This window comes from Gambusia affinis, linkage group LG12, assembly GCF_019740435.1.
Source record: "Gambusia affinis linkage group LG12, SWU_Gaff_1.0, whole genome shotgun sequence".
In the NCBI taxonomy this organism is placed as follows: domain Eukaryota; kingdom Metazoa; phylum Chordata; class Actinopteri; order Cyprinodontiformes; family Poeciliidae; genus Gambusia; species Gambusia affinis.
In genome coordinates, this window is record NC_057879.1 from 19,543,716 (window position 1) to 19,567,718 (window position 24,003).

General features: G+C 42.3%; 1 protein-coding gene across 1 annotated transcript in view; it reads right to left on the reverse strand.

Moving 5' to 3' along the window:
• The window catches only part of skila (SKI-like proto-oncogene a), a 36,294-nt gene that overhangs the window by 4,936 nt on the left and 7,355 nt on the right, over positions 1-24,003 (reverse strand). The window contains exons 3-7 of the mRNA XM_044135441.1: positions 6,037-6,132; positions 5,627-5,715; positions 3,805-3,947; positions 1,533-1,915; positions 278-508 (exon numbers count right to left, since the gene is read on the reverse strand). Of these exons, the coding sequence (XP_043991376.1) occupies positions 278-508; positions 1,533-1,915; positions 3,805-3,947; positions 5,627-5,715; positions 6,037-6,132 (942 nt within the window). The remainder of the gene's footprint in view (positions 1-277; positions 509-1,532; positions 1,916-3,804; positions 3,948-5,626; positions 5,716-6,036; positions 6,133-24,003) is intronic.

A 24,003-nucleotide genomic window follows, 5' to 3' on the forward strand; every position in this document is an offset into this window, starting at 1 on the left:
CTCAGGCCAACATAACTCAGTCTGTCTCCAGGTTTAATCTCCTGGAAACCCAAACGTCCCCCAAGTGTGTTTTTATATTCTTACACAAAACTCAGAGTTCAAATATTACTGGACAAACATTTCCAATATCTGGCATATCTAGAGAAGAAAGAGTGGAACATGTTTCATATATAAAAAAAAAGGTTTTCAATGTAAAAATGGCCCATAAATCAAAGTTTTATGTTGCTGTAATTCAGTGCGACTTATTTAGAACTGGTGATGCGTTTAGAGCTCCTACCTGAGCGGTGTATTGGGCCTCCTGCTGCTGCTGGGCCCCGGGTTCACAGGCGCAGGCCTGCTGCCGGAGCTGCTCCAGACGGCTCTCCAGCTCCAGCTGCTCCTGCCGGGCCTGTCCGAGCCGCCGCGCCTGCTCGCTGTGCACCGCCTCCAGCTCGCTGCGGAGCTCCCGCTGCTCTGCGCTCAGCTCCCGTAGCCTCGTCGCCTCGCCCCCACGCAACGCCTCCAGCTCCTGGACGCACAGAATCCAAGACAAGAACGATCTGAGTAACGGTGATAATAACGATCCCGTACACTGAGCCTGCAGGAGAAACACTTTGCAATACAGCTTCTCCTCAGGGAGGTTAGACTTCGTGCTTCCACCGTTGCCCAAAACCTGACAGAATCCAAAACTGTGTTTATAACCTATGACTTGTATTTGCATGTAGCTTTCAATCATTTCTGCAGAGAAAATAGGATTATTTTGTCCACTTTTACTCTGATGTGCCAAAATAATTCAAGTCTGACATTTCAGAGTAAATGCAGCTGCTTTGTGTAACCCTCAGAGGTTAATCAGAGAACATTAGTGACAATTACATTCTCCTAGGAGAGTTATATCTTGCGCAGATTTTAGTTGCTGGAATAAATCCTGCATTAAATTTTTATAACACAATGACAGAATTATCAGTAATATTATTTAAATTTTCTCATCATTGTGTTATAAACTTTTTTTATTTACATCCTTTTCCACAAACATTAACCTCCTTTAAAAGAAAATGTATAAATCCTCTTCATATAAATGTTTGTCTTTATTTTAAAATCTATAAGCAGAAATAAAATGGTGATTCTTTAAATGTGACGACAAGTTTCCCATAGTAGATTTTTATTTTAAAATTTTAAATTTGTCTCTTCATAATAGGTTAAATAACATTTGTGGCTCTGAATGAGTTTGATTTAGCGGGACATGTAAAGGTTTCAGACCACTCATCTATACCTAGAAAACACATTGAAGTTTGTTGCTGTGACTTAAAAAAGTTCAGGGAATATCAATAATTTTTCGATGTATGTGAAATTTTGTAAAAAAAAAAAAAAAAGAATGAGAAATTAGTGGGTATAAATAGAAAAATATTTCCTAATGCAAATGTTGGAAGGAGAGAAGGCGGGGTGGAGGTTGGGTTGGTTTCATCTCCACGTGAACGACGCCTTTAATGATGGCAACAAAACGGTTCCAGTCGGGTTTATCTGCAGCTTGTTTCTGTTTCCATCCACCAACTCACCATTTCCAGCAGCAGCTGTTTCTGCAGGGTGGAGTTGAGCTTCTCCTGCTGCCTGCTATACATCTGCATGATCTCCACAACAATCCTGTCCTTGTCATCCTCCACACCCCCCACCGTCGCCGCTGACGCCGTGGCGACGGCAGCTCTCATGTCCTTAGCCACCGCTTCCGTTTCCGACGACAGCATCGACGCAGACCGAGGAAGAGATGCCGGAGGAGGAGTGTGGGAGGGGATGTGGGTGGCTTTCTTGCAGTACGGGCTGCTCATCTCCATGGAAACTGCTTGGGTTTGGCTTTCCCGCTCAGTGGCCAAGGCAGCAGCCGCCACACTCTGGGATTTGGCCTCCTCTGCGCCGGCCGTCACAGGAGGCGACGCGTGGAGATCTGAGGAAGGCAAGAAAGACAAGAGCGTGAGGACGGGAGAAGCTAAGATAAAAAGAAAAGCAGAGGAAGTGGTTGAAAGTCAAGAAGAAGTGCAAGTAGTGTTGGTGTGCGCACTCTTAGTAACACCCTCACACAACCTCATAAAACATCGCACTTCTTCCGAGGAACCAAACACTCGCCCACAATTTCTGTTTGTGTTTGCCCTCAGACACAGGAACTCGAATAAAGGTGAGCTGTGTAGGTGAGATGCTCCACTGCATCTCCTTGTTTTTCTAAACTCCGGCTTCTCCCCCTGACTGCGATCTTTAAGATGTGTGCATCAGGGGAAATGTTCAGCTGGATGCTAATCTCTGGCACAAATCATTATTCAAATTAATTCAAAGCCACAGAGCTAATATTAGATCCTCCATTCAAACCAGCAGTTTGGTAAAGAGGAAGGGAAACACTGCACTACGGCCGTTCACGGCCTACTTTCTACAGCGTCTTAAAGGAGAAAAATCCAGATTGGTCTGGAAAAAGGCAGGGAGGAAGGAGGAAAAGCTCACTCTGAGAGGAGTGGGCGGAGGATTTGACAGCAGACTGAGAGATGAAGGGAGCCAGAGAGGGAAGAGACAATGATGGATGGATGGACGGCAGAAGAGAAGTATGGGAACAGACGGAGAGTCGGCTCAGAGAGGTTGCGTTGCCGGTTGCCAGGAAAACAGAGAGAAACAAAGAGATGGAGAATGGAGGGAAGGAGGACAGATTGGTTGGAGAGCGGAAAGAGAAAGAGAGAAACACACAGGCTGGCAATCAGACGGCGCGTTAATAACGACAGACTGAAACTGTTCCTCTGATTCATCCTTTTTTTTTTTTTTTATGTATATGTGAACGCATGGCGTGAAAGGGGAGGTCACCAGCGCGTCAGACGTGCGGCAGCCTGGAGGGTTGTTATCCGAAGGTCAACGAGTGGCTCTGTACATGGGAGCGGGCTGCAGAGTTTTCAGTGCTGGAAGTTGCTGCTGAGCATGTGTCAGCTCAGAGTGAGCTGCGTGAACTTGATACGCCTGTCATTTATGCTTATGCTGCATGCAAACAGCTGCTGCTTCGCTGTATTGATGTCACGTATTTATAGCAGACACACATCAGACTGTGTCCAATAGGCGTGCGAAGGAGTTCTAATTAAATATGAAGGATTTATTTAATGGGGTAAAAAAAAAGCTGCATTTGGTAATTATTTATCATCAAATTAATATTAATGAACCTACTGTGTTTCACTCTTGTATTTGCTAACTGCTATTAAAATAAATGCACTCTGTATTAAGAGTTTTCATCAGCTTATTAGCTTTATAATTGTCATTTGAGCCAACTGCTTATAGATTTGAACACATGGTACATTCATCCAACATTTATTTAATGTTAGGGCGTTTTCAACTAAAACACCCTCCATACAAACACCTGTGTAAAAAGGCGTAAAATAAACTTTAATCTTTCATTGCAGCAACAAAAAGAATCAACCTTTAATAAACTTTAATAAATGAAAGTTTTACTCACAATAACTATATTTAACCTTGAAGAAAACGCATATATCATAAGGGTTGCATTCAAAATTAAATATTAGTAAATTCTTGTTTAAGAAGATTAAAACTGCAATTATTTTGGGCCTTAGTTAATATGTCACTCTGATTAGTCAGCATTTTTCAGATTTCAGACTATCTTAATTTTACCGCTAACATTTATTTTATTTTATTTTATTTTTGCAAACCTTGGGTTTATTTCAGCATGTTTCTGCAGAAGAAAGCGACATAAAACGTGTAGATATTCTTCTTCCTGTCCCCAGTAAAATATTTTCAAACAAAAAGTGAATTTTTGTACAGGTAAGTTTACAGTTCGCTGCGTTTCCTACTGACCCATTGGTGGCTCTTCGTGGCCCAGCATCCTGCGGCTGTAGTGATGCTTGAGTAGCGCGCCAAACACCTCGGGGGTCATCTCCGCCTCCCTCCTGAGAGAAACGTTGGGAGCCACCATCTTATCATATGTGTACAGGTAGTAACTGGAAAGGCGAGGAGTTGAAAATGAAGCATTTAAATGCATGAAGATACAATACTTTTGTTTTACAGAGTAGTCATAGATTTTGTACCCACTGAACTTTTTCTAACTGTGACATTCTAAGTATGTTATCAGGATTACATGTAACAGACTAACAAAGCAGCAGACCTGGAGTAGTCCAGCAGCATCATGGTCCCACTACCAGGTTTTACAATCCTTTTTGGTAAATTTAAAAGTTTTATTTAAAAAAAATTAACTATGTCAGACCTTAAAAAACTTAGAATTATATAATATTAAAGTTAACACTGATAATGGACGCTATTTACTACTGAGGTGACTTCAAAAGACAAAATTCTTTATTTTTTAGGGGCATTAAAGTAAAATGGGGTGAACACATACATGCCACACTTTTAACATTTTTATTTGTCAAAACAAAAGTTCGCAATTATGTTTTTCTATTATGTAAAATGTAAAAATACATGTACCGTAAGTTTGTGATTTCAAAATGTAGAAAAAAAAGGTCAGAGAATCAGGAGTATTTTCAGTGCTCCTGATGTAATGTGTTCTAAGATATCCCCCATTTCTGCTTTAGGTCTCATAAAGGTGGTTTAGTTTCCTTCCAGCGATTTCACCAAAAACTATAAATAGCAAAGAGTTATGGGCTCCAGAATGCTGCGATGCCCTTAACAACAAACACGTCCGAAACAAAGAACAATCTCTGTTTGCTATCTCTTTTAGCTCAAAGCAGCGCGATAAATCTCAGAGCAGGAGCTAAACAAAACGCCGTCTGGAATATGGATAGTCCTTATCGTGTGTTGCCAGGATCTCAGCCTAAACAGACCTTCAGCTTATCACAAACTTCCAGGTAGTGGCACACAACGGGGAGACAGATACTGCCTGGAGATGCTCCGAATCCACTGAGTCAACACTCATCTGTGTGGCGCTCTGAGCCCCTACCCCCACCAGCAGCCCCAACTTCACAGCGCGCCGAGGCTGGAGCAGTGAACTAGGTTAAGCCTGACAGCTCAGCTGGGCTCTGTTCAAAACTCCACCAACCAAGACATTCCTGCTCTCCCTCTGGATGGGAACGAGGCACTGCCTGTCTGCCTGCGCGGGGAAATAAAGCTCCTACACTTAAAACAACTGAGACCTGATTGAATAATGCAAGGCAGACTTGCACTTGACGTGCGCCCCTCTAGTGGATCCCTGCGACAACCAAAATTGAACCTCATCTGGCTCTGAACTGGTGCTCTAATCCGGTCTGTGCATGTAAATGTGAAATCTCATGATGCCACCAGGTGATCGTGGCTCTAATCTCTCCCTCCCATCCTCTAATTCGTCTAGCCTGACGTCTGCAAGAGTCTCCGCGGGAAGCAGTCAGACGCTGCAGTGGCTCCGTAAACCCTTTAATTCCAGGCTTTAATCTGGGAGAGATTACTGTGTTACCTAAAATGGAGCTAGAACTAAACTGACTGGAGCAACTGGGGAAGGGATAGAAAAAGAAGCAGCAAAGAAGAAATAGAGAACAATGGATGAACGGCCATATTATGATAACTCAGAGCAAAACGGCAGAGGTCTACTGCAAACATACAATTGTATCTGAACTAAGAAATATGAGACATAACGGTTCAGAAATGGGCCATTTTTAGACTTCAGATTGCATCACAGCAGGGGGTGCAGTACCTGGGATGGACCAGGGTGGGGTGTCCTGGCTCCTCCTTGATGTCCGTAAAGAGACGGTTGAACATCAGAGCCGGTGGGGATGGTTTCCCCTGTGGAATAGAAAGAAAAAAAAAAGAGAACAGCATAACTATAACACAAAACCACCAAAACACAGTCTTTCTAACATACTGCTGTGGTTAGAGATGTTCTATACCAATTTACTAATCAGTGAAGGAAACTAGTGCAGACTGGATGAACAGTGAAACAGCAAAGTGAGACGGGAGTATGCTGCACATCGCTCTCATAGGAGCCATAGTCCAATAGGCATGCACACATGTACATAAAGAGTGAGTTAGGGATTACCCATAAGGCATCAGCTGAGTCAAAAGGGATAGAGGTGAGGGTCATGACCCTTAGGGGTGGGTACTGACCTTTCTCGTAGGCTCTGTGTCGGCTAACTTGTCTGAAGCGGAGCAAATTTCCACCGAAGACTTCCTCAGCTGGCTCTCCTCTTCCTCTCCCGACTTCTAAAACACATGAAGAGAGAGAGAGAGATGGCGGGTGAGTTAACACACAAATATCTTCCAGAGTCACCAAAACCACAGAGACGTGATGATGGAAAAGAACAGAACACTCAGAAAACAAAGAGTCGGTCCAACCAATCCATGGAAGTGATTGGTATTATAAGTGCATCATGATGTCAATACTCTGAAACGCATGCATGATGCATATCTTTACATTACATGAACCCATTCAATCATTGACCAAATTAATGTGAGGAGCTGGCATAACTTTCTAAATTGTCAGCCAGGTTGTTCTACAACTTAAATCCCTTCAGGAGATGCCAGAGATGGAATTGGAGTGACTAGAGTGTTTCTGGGTGAATGTTGGTCAAAACAGTTGATTGGTTGGCCAAAATGAATCAAAATAACTATAAATAAATTATATACCATGTCAGTAGGAAAATAGGTCATTGCTTTTCTCTCTTAAATATAACCAACTAGACAGTGTTGAGCATTATTGTTTCATGGTAACTACAACAAAACCAGTGTTTTCACTAAAAACTTCATATTGTGAGAGTTTCTAACTGGTCTGTGCCTCGCTGTGATACAACACTGTGGAAAGTAAGAGAAGGCCTATAAATAAACCACAAAGAAACGCCTTGCCGACAGTCAACATGTCTTGTTGTCAGGTGCTTCTGTGCAGACATACAGCGCAGCTGGAGTCAAACTCTCGCTTCAAAGCACAGATGTACATTAGAGCGTCTGCAGATGTGTTCGTTAAATACCACTTCTCCCGTCTCTGCTTTTCTGGTTCTGTGTGTGTGTGTTCTGAACAAACACGGGGCCGCGCTCAGCGAGAGCCCACGAACTGACACAGTTGATGCTTATCTGTGGCCTCACGGGGCTCATACACTTTGAAGCAAATCGGCAGGTAGCGCAGATAGCACTAGAGGAAAGAGAAGCTCTGGTGAGGTAGGGACAGGCGCAGAGGGGGGATGAAGACCAGAGGAGGAGAAAATAAATGAAACAAGGTTGTAGAAAGCATCAATAATTGACTCCCTCGCCTTTTAAAGCCATCGACGGTGAGCAGACAGCTTTTCAACAGCTGGAGTAAAGGATTGTCCTCCACATTGATGCATTACAGAACTAAGAAGAATGTGTGCAAATGAATGTGACACCAAGTCCCAGTTATATGAGCTGTGGTCCAGCATTCGCCTGCATTCCCCTAGACATCATAATAATTCTCTCTTATCACTTTTATCCAATTTGGAAAACACCATCTTTACTGCCTAATGCAAACCCCCAGGACCTCAAACCTTGTTCAACATCTATCAAAAACAAGCCCTGCCTCATAAAAGGGAAGCCGTTTCTCTTGTTTTATTTCATTGTAAATTGAAGACGCTCTACCTGATGCTAATTTGTGTGGTCCCCCCTGCCAGCTGAGCAGGGGACTGCCCCTTATTTACAAGGCCATGACTGAACGAGCATGCAAATGGAGGATGGAGCTCGATGTGTAGCCAGGTGTAGTGTGGAAAGCAGGAGGCTCGTCCGCTCCAGAGCGCATTTGGTTGGTGGTTTTTTCTTTTTCTTTTTTTTCTGCTCAGAAGGAAGCACTGCAGCGCTGAAAGGAGGGGGCGAGTGAAGGAGGGGGAGAGAGAGGGTGGGATGATGGGACAGCAAAAAGATGGAGGGAAGGGTTGAGTAATAAGAGTGAGTTGGGAGAAAAAAACAAGAAAAAAAACACTGCAGTGGTGGCGCCTTCTCCTCGTCAGCTTCCTTCACTGTGATGGTTGTGTGTATGGTGTGTGTGTGGTGTGTGTGAAGGGGAAGACAGATGGAGAGCACTGAACTGAACAGACATTAACTTCAGGTCTCTCAGGGGTCTTTCATCTGTTTGACCCCCACAACAGAAGAAGCTCCATTACTGAGACCACTTATCTACTTTGCTCTATATCTGTGCAGACCAATTAGAAGGACAGGGCTGTTTGGGATTAGGTTTCATGCTTAGGACAAACATTGCCAGAAAAAAATTTTTAAAAGATTTTTTTTTCACCCTTTGTGGCAACAATTGACAAATCTTCCACAGCAGAATTAGCAGGGGCTTCAAAGTGTTAAAGGTCTATTTACGATGCATTCACACCCTAAACTAAATCTTGCTTAGTTCCCCTTTTTAAAAAAATCAAACTCTAGTTTGTTTTCCTCGAAAGTCTAGTTCATTTAGGAAGGTGTGAATGCGCAATATAACTCTGACCAAAAAACATGAACTTTAGTCCACCTAAAAACCTAGATCTCAGTTCAGATTAAGAAAACTCTGGAGCGATTTGAATGCATATGTGAATGCCAAGCAGCTCAAAGACCACTCCAAAAGTAGGAAACAAACTACTGCGCAGGGCATTGTGGGTAAACACCACCAAAACAAACGCACAAGACAAATACTAGTGGGAAAAACGACTTGTGGTCTTTTGCCAGACAAAAAAGAAATCCTACAACTGCTAAAATCTAATGCGACTGATTCTCCTTCAGAATTTCCTGTCACCGACCTGAATTAATGATTGCATTAATTATTGCAAGTCATTGAAAAAAGTGTTTAAAATGACTTTATCACCATTTACACAATGATGGATCTCATCAGTTATTGAATTTCTTTCAACAGGGTCAGGGCTTGTTGCTTTCTGAGATCCTCTGGCCTACTTCATGCTGTTGGACAGGTTCTATTTAGTTGATTGCACCGATCTGGTAGTAAACAGGCCTGATCTCTGCTAGCAAAACTGAACTCAAGAAACGTCATTAATATATTATTTACTTGGACAACTTTTATTCTATTGTTATCTTTATCAACATTAAAATTAATTGGATGATTTCATAACATACATTCACAGCTCTATACATTTACTCAATCCTTTCCACTACTGGTCGCTTGTCTCTCAGTATTTCCTGCACACCTGACAGCTTTACACCCACCACCCACACAAGAAAACACACCCAGGCTCATTATCACTGCTGCTCTCTGCTCCTTAATGAACCTGGCCGTGTGCAAATGTTCACACATATCAACGACCACTTCCCCCGTCTCGTTCCCTCAACCCCCCACCTTACTTAAGCAGCACTGATACCAGGCTGCTGCTTGGTCTTAATCTCCACTAATGAAGCACCTCTCTCGGTGGAGACGCTCTTGTGACCAACACACACCCACACACACACAGAGAGAGAGGCAGACATGCTCACAAACAGCCCTTCTAACCCCCCGGATGTCTCCAGTCCTTTTGTCAGGCCGTGGCTCGCCTTATGACAATGTGGATTAGCATTCCATGCACTCGCTCAGCTGAACTCTGCCCTGTTGTTCCTAATCACCAGCAGTCTGCCTGCTGCTGCAGCTACACTCACGCAGCGCTGCTGAGCGCTCCGCTCTAGACACAAACAGCCATGTGAACTCCCCACGATGACCCACTTCCAAAGCCTCGGTTAAGTCTCCCGACCGTTGGGCTCCGGCACGTGACATTTCTGCAGCAGATGCACTAATGTAACACACAAAAAAAGTGCTGTTTTGGGAGCACTATTAGATGCCCGGGTACTACACACATCCATGACTCTCCATCACTGTGCTCAGAGTAAAAGCACTTCATTTTTCTGCACGGAGCGACATCTGTGCAGACATTTAATTTCCACCCGCAGCATTAACAGCATCTGGGCTTTTCTCTTCTTCCTTTTCTACCTGATCTTTGTAGCTAAGAGCATCTTAAACCAAAGGAGCATTTTTGTGTCTTTTAAACTATTTCTAGCTCAGTTTTAAAGATAGAAAAGAAATTCTGCCACAAGGACAGGATCGAGTGAGTGACTGTTCTGCTTGTGCGCAAACATTTTAATCTATTTCAGCTGATTTCTGCACCAGATGAAGAATTTTGGATTTGAAGGCTCAAATCCAGCCTCAAATTCCCTGCAGAGGGACGAGTTTCTACTCCGTCATTATTCTATTATTAGCAACATGTTCATCGATTAAAGGCGAAGGTGCCATTAACGCAGACCAACATGCTGAAACACAGAGACGCAGCCGGGTGAGAGGTCAGGGTCTCCTCCCTGGAGTCATGCGGAGCCTCCAGATGTCTGCCGTCTAAAAGCAACAGACATGCTCAAAGTTGACTCTTGGCTATAAATACGCGTGCTGTCTCCTTACATGCATAATGAACAAACATGCATCAGCAAAATGCTGCATGTGCTGTTTAAATTATTTAAAATGGTAGTTGGAGAATAAACAGACATTCGTTTCAGACATTAGTAATGTGAGAGAAAGTTTTCCAACTCATTTAAAGTACCATCCGTGCATAGGTATGCAGAAGCTTTTCTAATTTTATCATGCCACAGCTACAATCTTCAGTGTATTTTATTGGGATTTTCTTTGACAGACCAAAAGAAAGTAACACGTATCTAAAACACACATCTGAAGCGGAAGGAAAAAAACTGCATGTTTTTCAGAATTAGTTACAAATAGGCAAGATTTGCTAAATTTTTTCTGCCAAATTTTCTTTTCAAAAAAGCTCAAACGCTGTCAGATTAGAAAGAGAGAATCTGTGAATATTAACTTTAAGGTTCTCCCATCCAAAGCTTGAGATGTGGTTTTATAACCTCTATGAATGTAACAATTTTATTTTGAGGTTTTGAAGTATTTTATATGAATAAGCATTAAAAACTGCTTCATTTCCTCCTAGTTCACAATTATGTGCTACAATACGTTGGTCTAATCACAGAAAATCCCAATAAAAACGTATTGAAGTTTGCTTTAATGTGCAAAATATGAAAAACTTCAGTGGCATGAATACTTGCCTATAGAAAGAGGCGGAAACAACCAGAGAAGAAACTATTTTCTGCTCTCGTTAACCTCCCTTTAGCACCAACATTCAGGCTACTGACCTTGCAGTAAAACAATAAAACCATGTATGTAAAACATACAGACAAGCACAACAAGTCTTGACAAGCCGAGCAGCAAACCTGATCAAGAGTGCAACAAGGGTGAGGTCTGACCTTTCATCCCCAAACCAGTGTAACCATTTTGTTTTTGCAATTTAAATCCCTCAAAACTAGACAGAATCATTTTCACCTCTAGTCAAACCAACACATCAGCGGTCGGGGTACTAAAACTGAAACTCCTAGAAGGCACCACAAACCCAAACCGTGACACTTTAACCCCCGTTTGACCACTTTTAAGCGGCAGCCATTAGCCCGAGAAGAGGAAGTAAACAGCCTTTATTTGGGTGCCTTTCCTATCTGCTTCACAGTCAGCCAGCCAGCCGGGGGTGGGGGGACACAAGTACTGAGGCATTCAGTCACACCCTGTCTGTCTGTTTCTAAACCACATCCTGTACTGCTGCAGTCATCAGCTGTGTCAAAGATCAAACTGGAGAGACACACATCTACTTCCTGCTTGAACCTCGCAGAACACACAAACAGAGGATGTGCCAAAGGGTAATGCGATCTTTTAAGCCCAAGATTCTGGGCGTGGTTTGCTCCGGAGGGGTCCCACCTGGCAAATCGCACGAGGAGGACATCGGAGACCTTAATACGATGGTCTTAATCCAATAAGCCATTTATCCACAGACTGGGAGCCACATTTTGTTTCAGCAGCCAAATCAATAAAAAGCCACAGGGGAAGCGGGCAGTAAAGTGGGGCAATTAAACCAATATACTCTCCTTTTTTTTCTTCTTTTTTTTTGTTGCCATTTGCCGATTTTTTTTTGTACTGCACAATTATACGAGCAGACTTCAGATCTTGACTCATTCCTGTAAGAATGTATAAAGCAGGTCATTCATCGATGGTGGTCTCTGTTTGATGTACGTGCAAGGGACCGGATTGCTCAACGTGTTTTCCTTTTGATTTAGATTTGCAAAAACAGATAAGAGGCGCAGAAACAAAAGGAGTTTTCTGACAGGCCATGACAAAAACTGGAAGTAAAAAAATTAATATCACAAAAAAACAAAAACGAGGCAGAAAGCCAAGACAAACCAGGAAACAAACGGTCTGTCTGTGTCCTTTCACTCAGACACACACATCTGTTCCACCTTTTATTTCTACACGTAAAGTGAAAGATCAGAGTCAGACAAACACACTGATAAACATCAGCTGGGTTAGTCATGAACAAGCTTTCCTCTCACACACATTCCCAAAGAGGGCAGATGAGGACAGGTACATTCCCAACTTGCTTTGGCTCCAGGCAGTGAGGACGGGTTTTACATGGCTCCTCCGTCTAGACGGTCAAACATGTGGTTTTTCTCCCTCCCCTCTTTTACTTTCCTTTCCTCCTTCCTGCAGGGCCAGAGTTCCAGTCGGCCATTTTACAATTTGCACAATCAGGGTTTGATGGCTAAAAGCGGCGGGGTACAATCATGGAAGTCTGTGCTGGAAAATGATCAATCTACCTGCTAATAGTTCGCCCAATCAGCCTGGAGCTGTGACATGGCTTACACAAGTTCGATTTAGAAACACAAGCAGAGTTTTTGTTTGTTTGTTGTTGTTTTTGAGCACCTTTTTTTATAGTTTTAATGTTTCCAGAAACATACATCCCTAATCTTTATCCAATTGTTTTAAAAACTCAAAACAAGCAAATTAAAGTACATGACATTTTTGAAAACTAAACTTGGTGGCAAGTATTGATTTTGATGCATTTATTTAACAGGAAATAAGGTTCTACATTTTCAGTATATGACCTGCCAAATATTTTATGAAACTTTACAGACATTTGAGAGCAAACATTTTACCCTAAAAATAGTTGTACATCAGACAGACCTCACATTGTGCATCCTTCACAAACAAGGGATTGAACTTTGCTTCCAATTTAAGGGGAAACATAATGTTTTTTGGCATCCGGGCTCATGACCCAGTGTAAGTTTGAAAACAATAGTTTATTGTGTGAGTTCTTAGTTTAGTTTAGTTACAGATCAGAACGGAAAATTGGCTAACTTGAGGAATTTAGAGAAATGAGATCCAGATCCAGATCCAAAAAAGAAGCTAAACCTTCTATACTCAGGCAAAATTAATTACAAAGTCAAGATTTTGTTAAAACAGTTTGACAGTGCTTTAAAGAATAGAGAATTCAGCAAAACGTGACGCATAAATAATTATCAGTATCGTCCCATTCGGTGTCTCTGTGTTCTGAACAGTGATGAAACGGTGCGCCAGATAATGTGGGCGATGTACATCCCCTTCAGACATTGCTTCATAAGCAAAAAGTACAACTGAATTATGTCACACTTCTCATCATGTGTCTGTAGAACTGTGACTAATAGTCCTATGCAGACAGCACATATTTCCTCATAATACACTTATAACCTCAGAAAGAAAGGAAGAATGATTCACAGTTGTGAAATGATGTCCAAAGTTAGTTTCGATAACTGAAATATTTTATTTGCATTATTAGAAATAATTAGTGTAGTTTCTCTATTCAGGCCTTTTTATTCACCCTCCAGTATTATTAGCACCTGCTGATGAACCTTAAAATAAAAGATATTATATAATCTCAGAGGAATTTCTAAAGTTTTATTTCAAGAACATTGACAAAGTTGTGGTATAGAAATGCTTTTTTTCACATATATATATATATATATATATATATATATATATATATATATATATGTTTACAAGGATTGACAGAAACCATGGAGGGAATAGAGGATGATATAATTAAGCACTAGCATTAAATCAGCTGGGTTACAACTGTACTCATATTATTGAAAAACCCATTTTTTTCAGAAACTTTATCACTATGTAAAACACATTATATTGCTTAATTCCACAGGTGAAAATTTTAAAACCTTTAATTCTGTTAATTATGATTATTTTCCTCCTCTGGGAATTGAAAATATGACATTCAAAATTAAAATATTACATAAAAAACACACTAAATACAGAAAAGTATGTTTAATACCTGCCTAAAGGTTGTTATTTTCAAACACGCCTCATTTGAGCGCAAATTCTAATTTATTGAACATGACTGTATCTGAGCCATTAAAGAAATATCAACCGTGCAGCATAGAGGATAGTCTTAGACTGCACTGCTCTTGTGCAGAAATGTGCGAGCGCCATGTTCCCCTCCTTGGTGCCCCTGTGCAGAAATCATTAATTACCAAAGCCATCAGGGTTCACCTGCGTTAGGAAGCCGGGTTCGGAGACAGAGACAGCGAGGCGTGCACACACACGAGTAAACAGACATCCTATTAAACAATGGCTCCATCAAACAGTGATGTGGGAGGATGACGCAGTTTACTGCAAGCAAACAAATACAGACACGAGCAGACACACTTCATGCTCCCAGGAGGACACATCGACTCAGAATGAGGCCAGTGGGCCCTTGTCTTGTCTGCCGATGACTGTACTCATCATCTGAGCTCTAACTGGGACACCGTTCACACAGCTTCTGCGTCTGTGAGAGAACTGCAAGCTCTTTACAAACCAAAAAGGAAGAAATTCTCCACAATTGCTTGTAGTTTTTGCTCGTCAGAAGGCAGGCTACCGGTTTAACGAATTGTGTTTGAATCGGTCGCCTGGTTTTCTGCACAAGGGAGCTTGGCTTACTATTCGAAACGGATGAAACAACTCAGAGCGCTTGGAGACAAGAGGCGAGTGAGAGAGCTGTGGAGAGGACGAGCGTTGCTAAGCAGACTGAAAGCTGAGAGAGGCTGTCAGCAGGGCAGCAATGCACTGCTATCACTACAGAAAGAGAAAAACACAAAATGGAGACGCAGCCCGACCCGTTTTCAAGGCAAAACTAAAGTTACACAGCAATAAAGAGTTGCTCGGCTGTTAAATGTGTCTTAAATTGCTATGTGCACGTCTAATTAGGACTAATTAATGCTTAATCAGTGCAGAGAAATCAGACACTGATCAAAATCCAACAATTTTCAGCTTCATCTCCTCCAATTGGTGACTGACTGGTTGGAAAATCAAACATCTAATGGTTTTCCAATCAGTGAACAAATGCCAAGAGTATCCAGGTCGCACTAACAGAGGTCTTCAGGGTGGAAGCTCTTACTGAAGGAAGAATATTCAAAGTGTCAATGATCTATTTAAAATGAAGTGAAAGGAAAATGTAAGAAGCTATTCGCTAGAACATGCCAAAATACATTGCAGTTTGTTCAGGCTGCGGGAGAGCAAGAGAGAGCAAGACTCAGAGGAGTTTACAGGGAAGCTCAATAAAGGTAAAAGGCAAAGGTAATTTTATTTATATAGCACATTTTGAGCAACAAGGCAATACAATGTGCTTTACATAATTTAAAAGGAAACACAAACAAAATAACAAACCAAAGGAAAGAGCAAAAGAAGAAAAAGAATCTAATGTTGATCTAAAGTATGTAAGTTAGATCATCCTGTTCAGGGTTACTAAGTATCCTCTGGTCTAATTCCATTTCTGGGTTGGGAGAACAGGAGTCTATACAATACACTATTGTTATAGACAGTGCTTTTAACCTCTGTCTGTAACAAAACATCATGGATTTGGAAATGTTTGCAGCTTTTCAGAAATCTCATCAATGTTTTGGTTTAGCTAAGCTAACTGCTAATATAAGATGGTAAAAACAGCTTCAGTTGTCAAGTTTGTGGATAAAAACCTTTGTTACAGTACCGAACTGGCTGAACATCTATATTGGCAAATCAAAAACTAGAAGCTGGCAACAAGATTCTAGTCGGTGCATCTCTGTCTGTAGCAATAAATCAATTAATCACATGATAAATTAAAACAAGCTTGATAATTTCCATTTGCATGATAGTTTGTTTATCTTGTATCTCTCTTTTTACCAAAGATTGAATGATGGTCTGGTGCATTTGTCTCAACTCAAAGGACAATCTTGTTTATTTCTGTTTTATTTGTTGATTTGAATGTTTGGTTTATTTATTTTGGATATTTAAAATGTCTTCCAGTTCTAGTGTTAAATGTTTATTAGAAATTAAAGTTTATTGGTCTTTGAGAAGGTGTACTTGCATTAATATGCCATTACCTTTGCATTACGTGAAAATGGTCTCAAGATAATATTTTTGTTTATATGTTAGCATGACAGTCTTAGATAAATCTGTAAATAGACTGAGATTTTAGGTGCTTCTTTACTAGCAATCAATCAATCAATCAATCCTCAGTTTGGTTTCGTTCTGTTGAAGAGTGGAAAGCTGCATTAACGTCCGAGCTGTCAAAACCAGCAATGAGGTCGGAGGAGGGAAGGTTGGAAAACTGGAGCTTCAGGAGATCCAGCCCTAAGACACAGCCACAGTGTTACAAAGAGAAGTTTTCACCTGGCTAAAATGCCCCGGAGGGTCAAATCTATGAGAGCCACATGGAAAGAGAGGCTGTTGAATTCAAACTGGCTCTGGGTGCGGTGGCTTTTCTGCAGGGAGCTCAGGTCTCATTCATATTACATGTAGCCGCTTGTTTGAAGCCTCCACTGCTGCTACTTGAATGGACAGCTTGGCTCTGGCCTACACCTCTCTGGGGCTAAACAGTCTTTCCTTCAGATTCACACATGAGCTTTTTTTTTTTTCCAAGAAACGTTAATATTTCTGAAAATGTCTCTTTTTTCCTTCAGAGGAAATCTCAATCTAATCAAAAAATGAAACACCCTCAGTCGAGTCGATCCTCCATTAGCGGTCTGGAAGGCACAACAGAGAGCAGGAGAAGCCCGTTCGCCTCTGGAAAAACCTGGTTACAGCCTGAGTCAGAGCACTAAGTGAACGCACCTGGGCGAAGATCAAACGGACTGAGTGAGAGACCTGCGCCATAATAAATCTTCGTCCTGGCTCCACCATGACGCTGATGAGTGGAGAGCAGACCGCAGCACGGATGGAGCGCCGTGACTCATGCTGCAGGACGGCGGTGGGAAATGTGGGGGGAGGAAGTGTCTTCTGGTGCCTGAATTTTATTCTATATTTGTTTGTCTGACCCCTTGACTGCCTTTAGGAAGAGATGCGGTCTGCAACTTCTGAAGGGTTCCTGCGAGACAGTGACGACTGGCGGGTCATCGTGGCGTTCCAACGACACGGTAACGACAAGGACGTTCCGTCTCCCATAAGGTGCATAGCCTTGCTGAACAGAAAACGAGGCGGGGATGGCTGTCTGCCAGAGCAGCTGACAAATAAAAAAGGAAGAAAAAAAAGGCAACCCTGCCAAAAAATCTGCATCGTTAGACTGCTAGATCCCCTTCAACATGAGTCAGTCTTACGAAGAAATACAGCATGGATGGCCTCATCAGGGATCAGGATGTTTCTCAGCCAGTTCATTTTGATAGCGATGACGAATCAGATGTCTGGCAATACAATGTGCACATGTCACAGGAACTTGTTAAACTGTAGCCAGATTGTAAAAAAAAACAAAAAAAAACACACACAAGGCAAACTGCGTTCTGCGAAGGATAAAGTCAAGGGTAATAAGACCCTATTCAGAGTCAAGTCTCTCCAGCAGAAAGGCTGCAGCGAAGAAACAGGCAACAAACAATGAATGCACTGAATTATTTTATTCTTTTGATTAGTCTGATGATTAACCACATTTAACCACTTAAGTATTTTCATGTGAAAAGCTCAGCCTTTTCTGCTTGACTGATCAGTGAAGTGTAGGGCTATTCTGTTTATCATTTTTTGGATTACTGAATTACTAATTGGACAGAAATGTCCTTTTTGTGAGTCTGTACGCTTCAGGTAACGATTAATCAATTTAAAAGATTAGTTGATTATTTCAATAATCGATTTGTCATGATTAATCTGATTAACTGTTTCAGCCCTACTGCTCTTTATAAGACTGACTGTCATTGCGATGACATTTTTTGACACATAGTCACCACTAGTACTGCAGAACCACCACTACTAGTTTCAAACAAGCTGTTACCATTCACAGCTCATAGCTGCATATTGAGGTCAGAAACTTTTTAGTTATAGAGTTGATCTAGAGGGAGAAGCAGATCCAAGCCTCTATTTACAGCAACTACTTGAGCTGCTACAATCTCCAGAGGGAAATGAGGCAAAAGAAAACAGTGTATATCCTGAAGAAATATCAGTGAGATGGATGATTCCCCTGAGCAATGTCGATGCAGGTGGGATTAACAGTGAGATAAACATCACCATTTGGCAATGGAGGGACTGAAAGTAATAGAGGAACAGACCGAAGTGGAAAATGTCCCTTGCTTTTTTCTGCTTCCTGGTTGCTAACTTTACAGTTTCGCCTCGAGCAAAATCCCTCAGAGCCCCTTGTGAGATCAGGATTTATGGGGGTAAAGAGACTGCCGACGGTGGAACGGGAAGAAAACAGTTGGGAGGTGTTTTAAGATTCAGTTAGTGGAGCAAAGGTGAGCCTAACGGGGGCCAAGCAGACCGAGTTTAGCAGGTCGGAGCTGTGCTGGGCTTTCTGTTTTCATTTGCCGTCTAGACTTGAGGGAGAAACAAACAACAGATCATGGAAACACTTAACTCGGCTGCCACTGTGGGTTATTAAAACATGTGTGGCCGTCGGACTGGAAGACTGCGGCCGGCTAATCTCAAACATTGCGAGCAGAATTACTTCCATGTTGAGATGGCCAGGCATTACCGCACGGGGTGATAAATTAGCAGCAAAGTGGAAGGATCGGGATTCGTTTTAATAGAGCGGCCCTTCTTTTTTCCCCTGGTTTCCCCGTGTTTGCAACATGCATAATTGATCCATGTGGTGACTGGGCTTAATGTGTTGTGGATGTGCAGCACGGCGGCCCAGCGGGACTTATGACACGCCTTTGATATCCTGTTTATCTGCTTGTCTGGGAGATGGAGGGCTTGGGGTAAATAAGCGACAGGGAGTTGGAGTGAGCTGCATATGTTGGTTCTCCTGTGGATAGCTTCGTCTCTGGTTTTCTCAGTTTATGTCTTCATTAATCACCCTTCCCAGGGGGAGGAGCCTTTCAAATGCAAACGCACATTTCCCCACGCTGCCTGGACACCAACCTGCTCCTACGGCTGTCTCCCATGGAGACCAGACAGCGGACGGCTAATCTTCTCATCAACACGTCGATTAATTAATACGGAGACTCATCACTCTGGTCTCATGGAAAACAACCGAGGCGAGCCACTCGGATGCATCTCTTCTCCACCAATCAGTCTTGTTTGGACTCGTAGCTCATTACATGGAACTGCTGCTGATTTCTCTCGTTATCAGGCTGGTCTTCCTTAGAAGTAGCAAACTGGCCTGGTGCCCTGAGAGGAGGAGGGGAGAGACGGGACTGGGCGAGGCAAACATGCAAACAAGCCGTCAGTCTGGGCCACTTTTAAAGCCTGAAGGACGACTGGGAGGGGCTTGGCAGGTTTGTTTAGTCTGTGTGACTGTTGGCGGACCTGGTAGAGACTCCTGAGTACAGACAGAGCCATCTCTGCTGCTCAAAAGTAAACCCACTTCAGTGTGAGTGTGGGCTGGTATGAGATTCTGACGGTGTAATCTTCAGTAAATACACCACACCGAAAAACGTTTAAAACAAAGATGCATTACATGAACTAACTGCTTTTACAATAATGTTATCTGCTTCATTTGTTTATTCATATTCTGACTTTGATACGTATATTTAAGTGAGGAGGATTTAACAAATCAGCCAGAAATAAGAATTAGAACAGGGGTACCCAAAGTCGGTCCTCGAGGGTCGGCATCATGCACATTTTAATTTTCTCCCTGGTGGTAGTAAAAAGCTTTTCAGCATGTCAATGTCCTTCTTAGGCCTTCTAATGAGCCATCATTTGATCCAGGTGCATTAAAACCAGGGAGAGAACTAAAACATGCAGGATGCCGGCCCTCCAGGACCAACTTTGGGCACCCCTGAATTAGAACATTCAGCTTCTCTTTCACCCTTCAGTAAATGCATCAAAACTAAGAACTAATCCAACAAAAAGCATGCACTTTGATGCATAATTGAGGATTCTCTTGCAATTCGTGCATTTTCTGCTGCATACAAAAATACAACATCTATCATCAAACCTCCAGTACGTTTTCCTTCGATTATGTGTGGTATATTCCCCTAGAGAAAAAGCTCTGACATCAATTAAAAAAAAATAAAAATCTTGGAAAGTAGTTTCAGCCAGGACAATCTGTGCATCTAAATAATAAATGTGGCAGTTTTTTATTAGTATTTTCTAAAGAATATAAAAATAGTACTCATCTTACTATTTGGTCAGAAAACAATTGGATTATTCTGTCTATCAACTAGGTGATCAAGAATAAAACTATCTGGTTCCAGTGACCGGGCCGAGGTATGAAATGATCAAACAGTGTAGCAATGCTCCATATTTTACCATAATGTAGAGACTGTGAGCTGCTCCTGAACTAAACCATGTAAAGACCTGAACTGTTCTGAGGCCCTGAGCATGTGAAACCTAAAACTCCAGAAAATTTTTATCTATTTAAGACAAAGACTCAGAAGTAATGACTTTGGCATTCCTCCACCGAGCTGCAGTACGCTTACAGCTCTGTAATACTGCCACTGACCTGCTGGTGACACAGCGGAGGGCCCCTCAGCTCGGCTCCTCCCACCTCGAGGGGCCCCGCTCAGTCCTTTGCAACAGGCAGTATGGTCACACACAACAACCATCAGCACTCCTACCTAGTAAACTACAGTCGGTTCAGATTATGGATTTCTCTGTTCAACACCAGCAGCTCTGTGTTTAGTAGGAGAACCACCAAAATGGGGGTCTGTGTGCTGGTTGTTAGGCGGCGTGCATGTGATTGGTCACCCAGGAGGGTTGCTACTGGACAGATTGGAGATTCAGCTCAAGTCCTGCAGAGGTTAATTTTCAACTGGAGGGGAGAGGAGGGCTGGGCCCCAACTCCCCCAGTAAGAACTGAATAGATGAGGACGAGGCCAGTGAGGAGTTGTTTGTGACTGAATAACATTTAAACTGGCCTGCGGTGACTTAACCTCCCCAACTCTTTCCCTCCCTTCTTCCTACATTCTCTCCAATTTTTCTCGTTTCACTCTTCCTCTCTTCTTCCTTCTCTGTTTTGTGTCATCTGCATCTCGTCACATTCATCAAGCCTGCAGATCTGATCAATAACCGCTGGCCTTTCCGCCCATCCGCCTCGCAGACGCACACAAGTGGTCTTATTGCTTATGTAATGATCAACTTATCAGGTCATTTGACCACTTACTTTGTTACTGTTAGCCGACTGGGGCCTGGGGGGCATTCAGAGATACGATGTGCACCAGGGAGGAAGAAGATGAGCGAAGGATTGCAAATTGAATGTTGGATGATAAAACTTTTGAAAGTATGAACTCAAAGAAAAATTGTGATTAAAGGGAAAGGAAAAGCAGCAACAGCAATGGTTAATGAATGGTTACCATCATGTTTATGGCTGTCAAGACACTTTTGTGTTTTTAAAAAGCTGAGGTTTTGATAATTGTAAAAAGGTAAACCTCACAGGTTTTAATGATTCAAAGTCCTTTCAATCAGAAATCAATGGATGACCATAACAAGCAAATTTGAAGCCTGTTTAGCTCCAACTGGTGATAACATGTGCCAACCTGTCACTCTGAGCTAAAGGTGGTAAGCCATTAGTGGCTTGTGTTAAGCTGCTAACACCAGGCTGGGTAATCAAACACATAACCTGACTATTGAAACCAAACTCAAATATCTTGATTATTATGCTACAATAAAAAGATAATTATTATGCTTTTTAGAGAACAGCCCTGGTTTTCACGCTGCAAGTCAAACTAACTTGATTTTATTTTTTAATTTTTTTGTAAATACTGTGATATTTCTAGTCAAGGTTATCATACAGTGAGAAGCTCAATGCGACCCTCACCTAATTAGCATGTTTGCAAAAATCCAATTAGATACGAGCATGACAGAGAGGCAGACACAGCAGACTGCCCAGGAGCCAGCCAGAGACTACAGCTGCGCTGCTCTGTGGTAATGAAGTCACTGGTTTCCAAATCGCAAACAGAGGAAGCCAGAGAGAGATGCAGCTGTCTGCCGTCTGTGCCGCAGCCTCTGTGTCAGCCCGGCTGGGGGAGACAGACAGAGGGAAGGCTGTTCCCTCCGTCTGACTCCTCTGACTCTGGGCCAGCTAGACGCTGCAAAACAAGGCCGGGGCAAATAAGCAACACATGTCAGGGGTTGCGCTCGCAGACGCCTTAAAGATACGCCTCACGTATCAGCTATGAAACTGAATGCAAGGACTTTAAGATAAAAAAAAAGTGAAACACAATGTTTGTTGTGGTTTTTACCCGTTGCTAACCTAAAACCGATGCAGCAAGGTGGAAAAAAAAAAGCAAACCTCAAGTCTGAATTTGCTCGGTTACTTCCTGTCTTCTTTGGAAACCAGATAAAGGAAAGAGGAAAAAAAAAAATATGACGCCACCTGATGTCTGACTGTAGAGTCTAAGTCACTTTCACAGGCTCATGTGGGCAAAATGAGCCCATTGTTTGTGGAGTACCAAAATAATCTGTTTAATAAGGCTTCGGCTTGCTGTTGCTGTCTTTTTGTGGCGTCCGTCAAGCAAATTTTATTTACACAGCAGGGATCTGCAGACAGGCCAGCCGGGCCTCCAGGCACAAGGCGCCGTTTACAGAGCGCAGGTCCTGGAGTTTCTAAATGCACCTACTTAAACCAAACACTCCCAACAGGATATGGGACTTTCTAGCCACTGAAGAGAGAAGAAAAAATAATAAAATCTGCTCTCGTGTGCGTCTCAGCTCGTCTCGCTAGTAAATGTGTACATTGACGCCGTGTGTCAATAAGGGCTCATGGGAAAAGGGGGTTCATGTTCGAGGCATGAACCAGAACGCAGGGATGCATGCATGGCTGGCCTTCTGTTCACATCCACTGGGATGTGGAAAAAATGAGTCACGCAGCCAGTGGAATGGAGGCGGCTGGACACCAAGAGTCTGGAGGATGTTCGGGGTTGAGCGACATGTCTTCCTCGTTTCCTCTCATTTACGCACATGTGCAGGCGCAGATCATGCTGCCATGGGAGGGGAAGCGCCGTATTGTGACTGAGTGAAGCGGGACGCTGCTGGGTCACTGTGTTCTCTAACTATTGACCTTTTATACACTCATACATCCGCTCTCAAGAGGAGGAGGGGAGGGGCAGAGGCGGGTTGAGTGTCATCATCCTTTAATGTCGAAAATCACCTGCTTCCTGAAGGACTTCCATGCCAGGATCTCTCCAGGAACATGCACCCTTGTCACTTCGTACTTCCCTGAAATACGGATACATTGACTGGCATCTCCGGTAAAGATGAGAAAAAATAAACATTGCTGCAACTAATATTTGATTTAAGTAATCAATTATTTTATCAATTCAGTAATTAATCGTACGATTAATCACACAAAAATTGTCACATATATAGCATCAAAAACACATTAAAAATGTAATAATGCAAATGATTCAACTCATTTATTAATAAAATAAATATTTTCTTGCCTAAAAGGCAATAACATAGAATTCTCGTAGCACAAGCTGGATGCATCTCCAGTTAAAAAAATACTTCTATCAGCAGCATATGAAAAGCTCAGCTTTTTCTACAGTGTAGGACTAATCTGTTGACTATTTTTTGAGTAATCATTGGATAGCAAAAGTTGCTTAATAGGAGATTTGAACTAGAGGAAGCTAAAACTGCCACCTAAGAAGTTCAGGGTTCAACTCCTGCTCTGAATATGTTATTCTTCCAGCAAACATCATTCTTTTAGCCTGTATACTCCCGTTAATTAATCTATTATGAGATTAGATGACGATTATTTCAATAACTGATTCATCACAATTAATCCATTTAATCCAATTAATCGCTTCAGCCATAATCTCATCTGACCAAAGCACGCTAATTTAAAATCCCAGTAGTCTTTAGCAAACCACACAGAGTTACGTTTGTGGTGGTAGGATAGAAACAGCTTTTTTATGGCTTCACTCCTAAACAAGGTATCT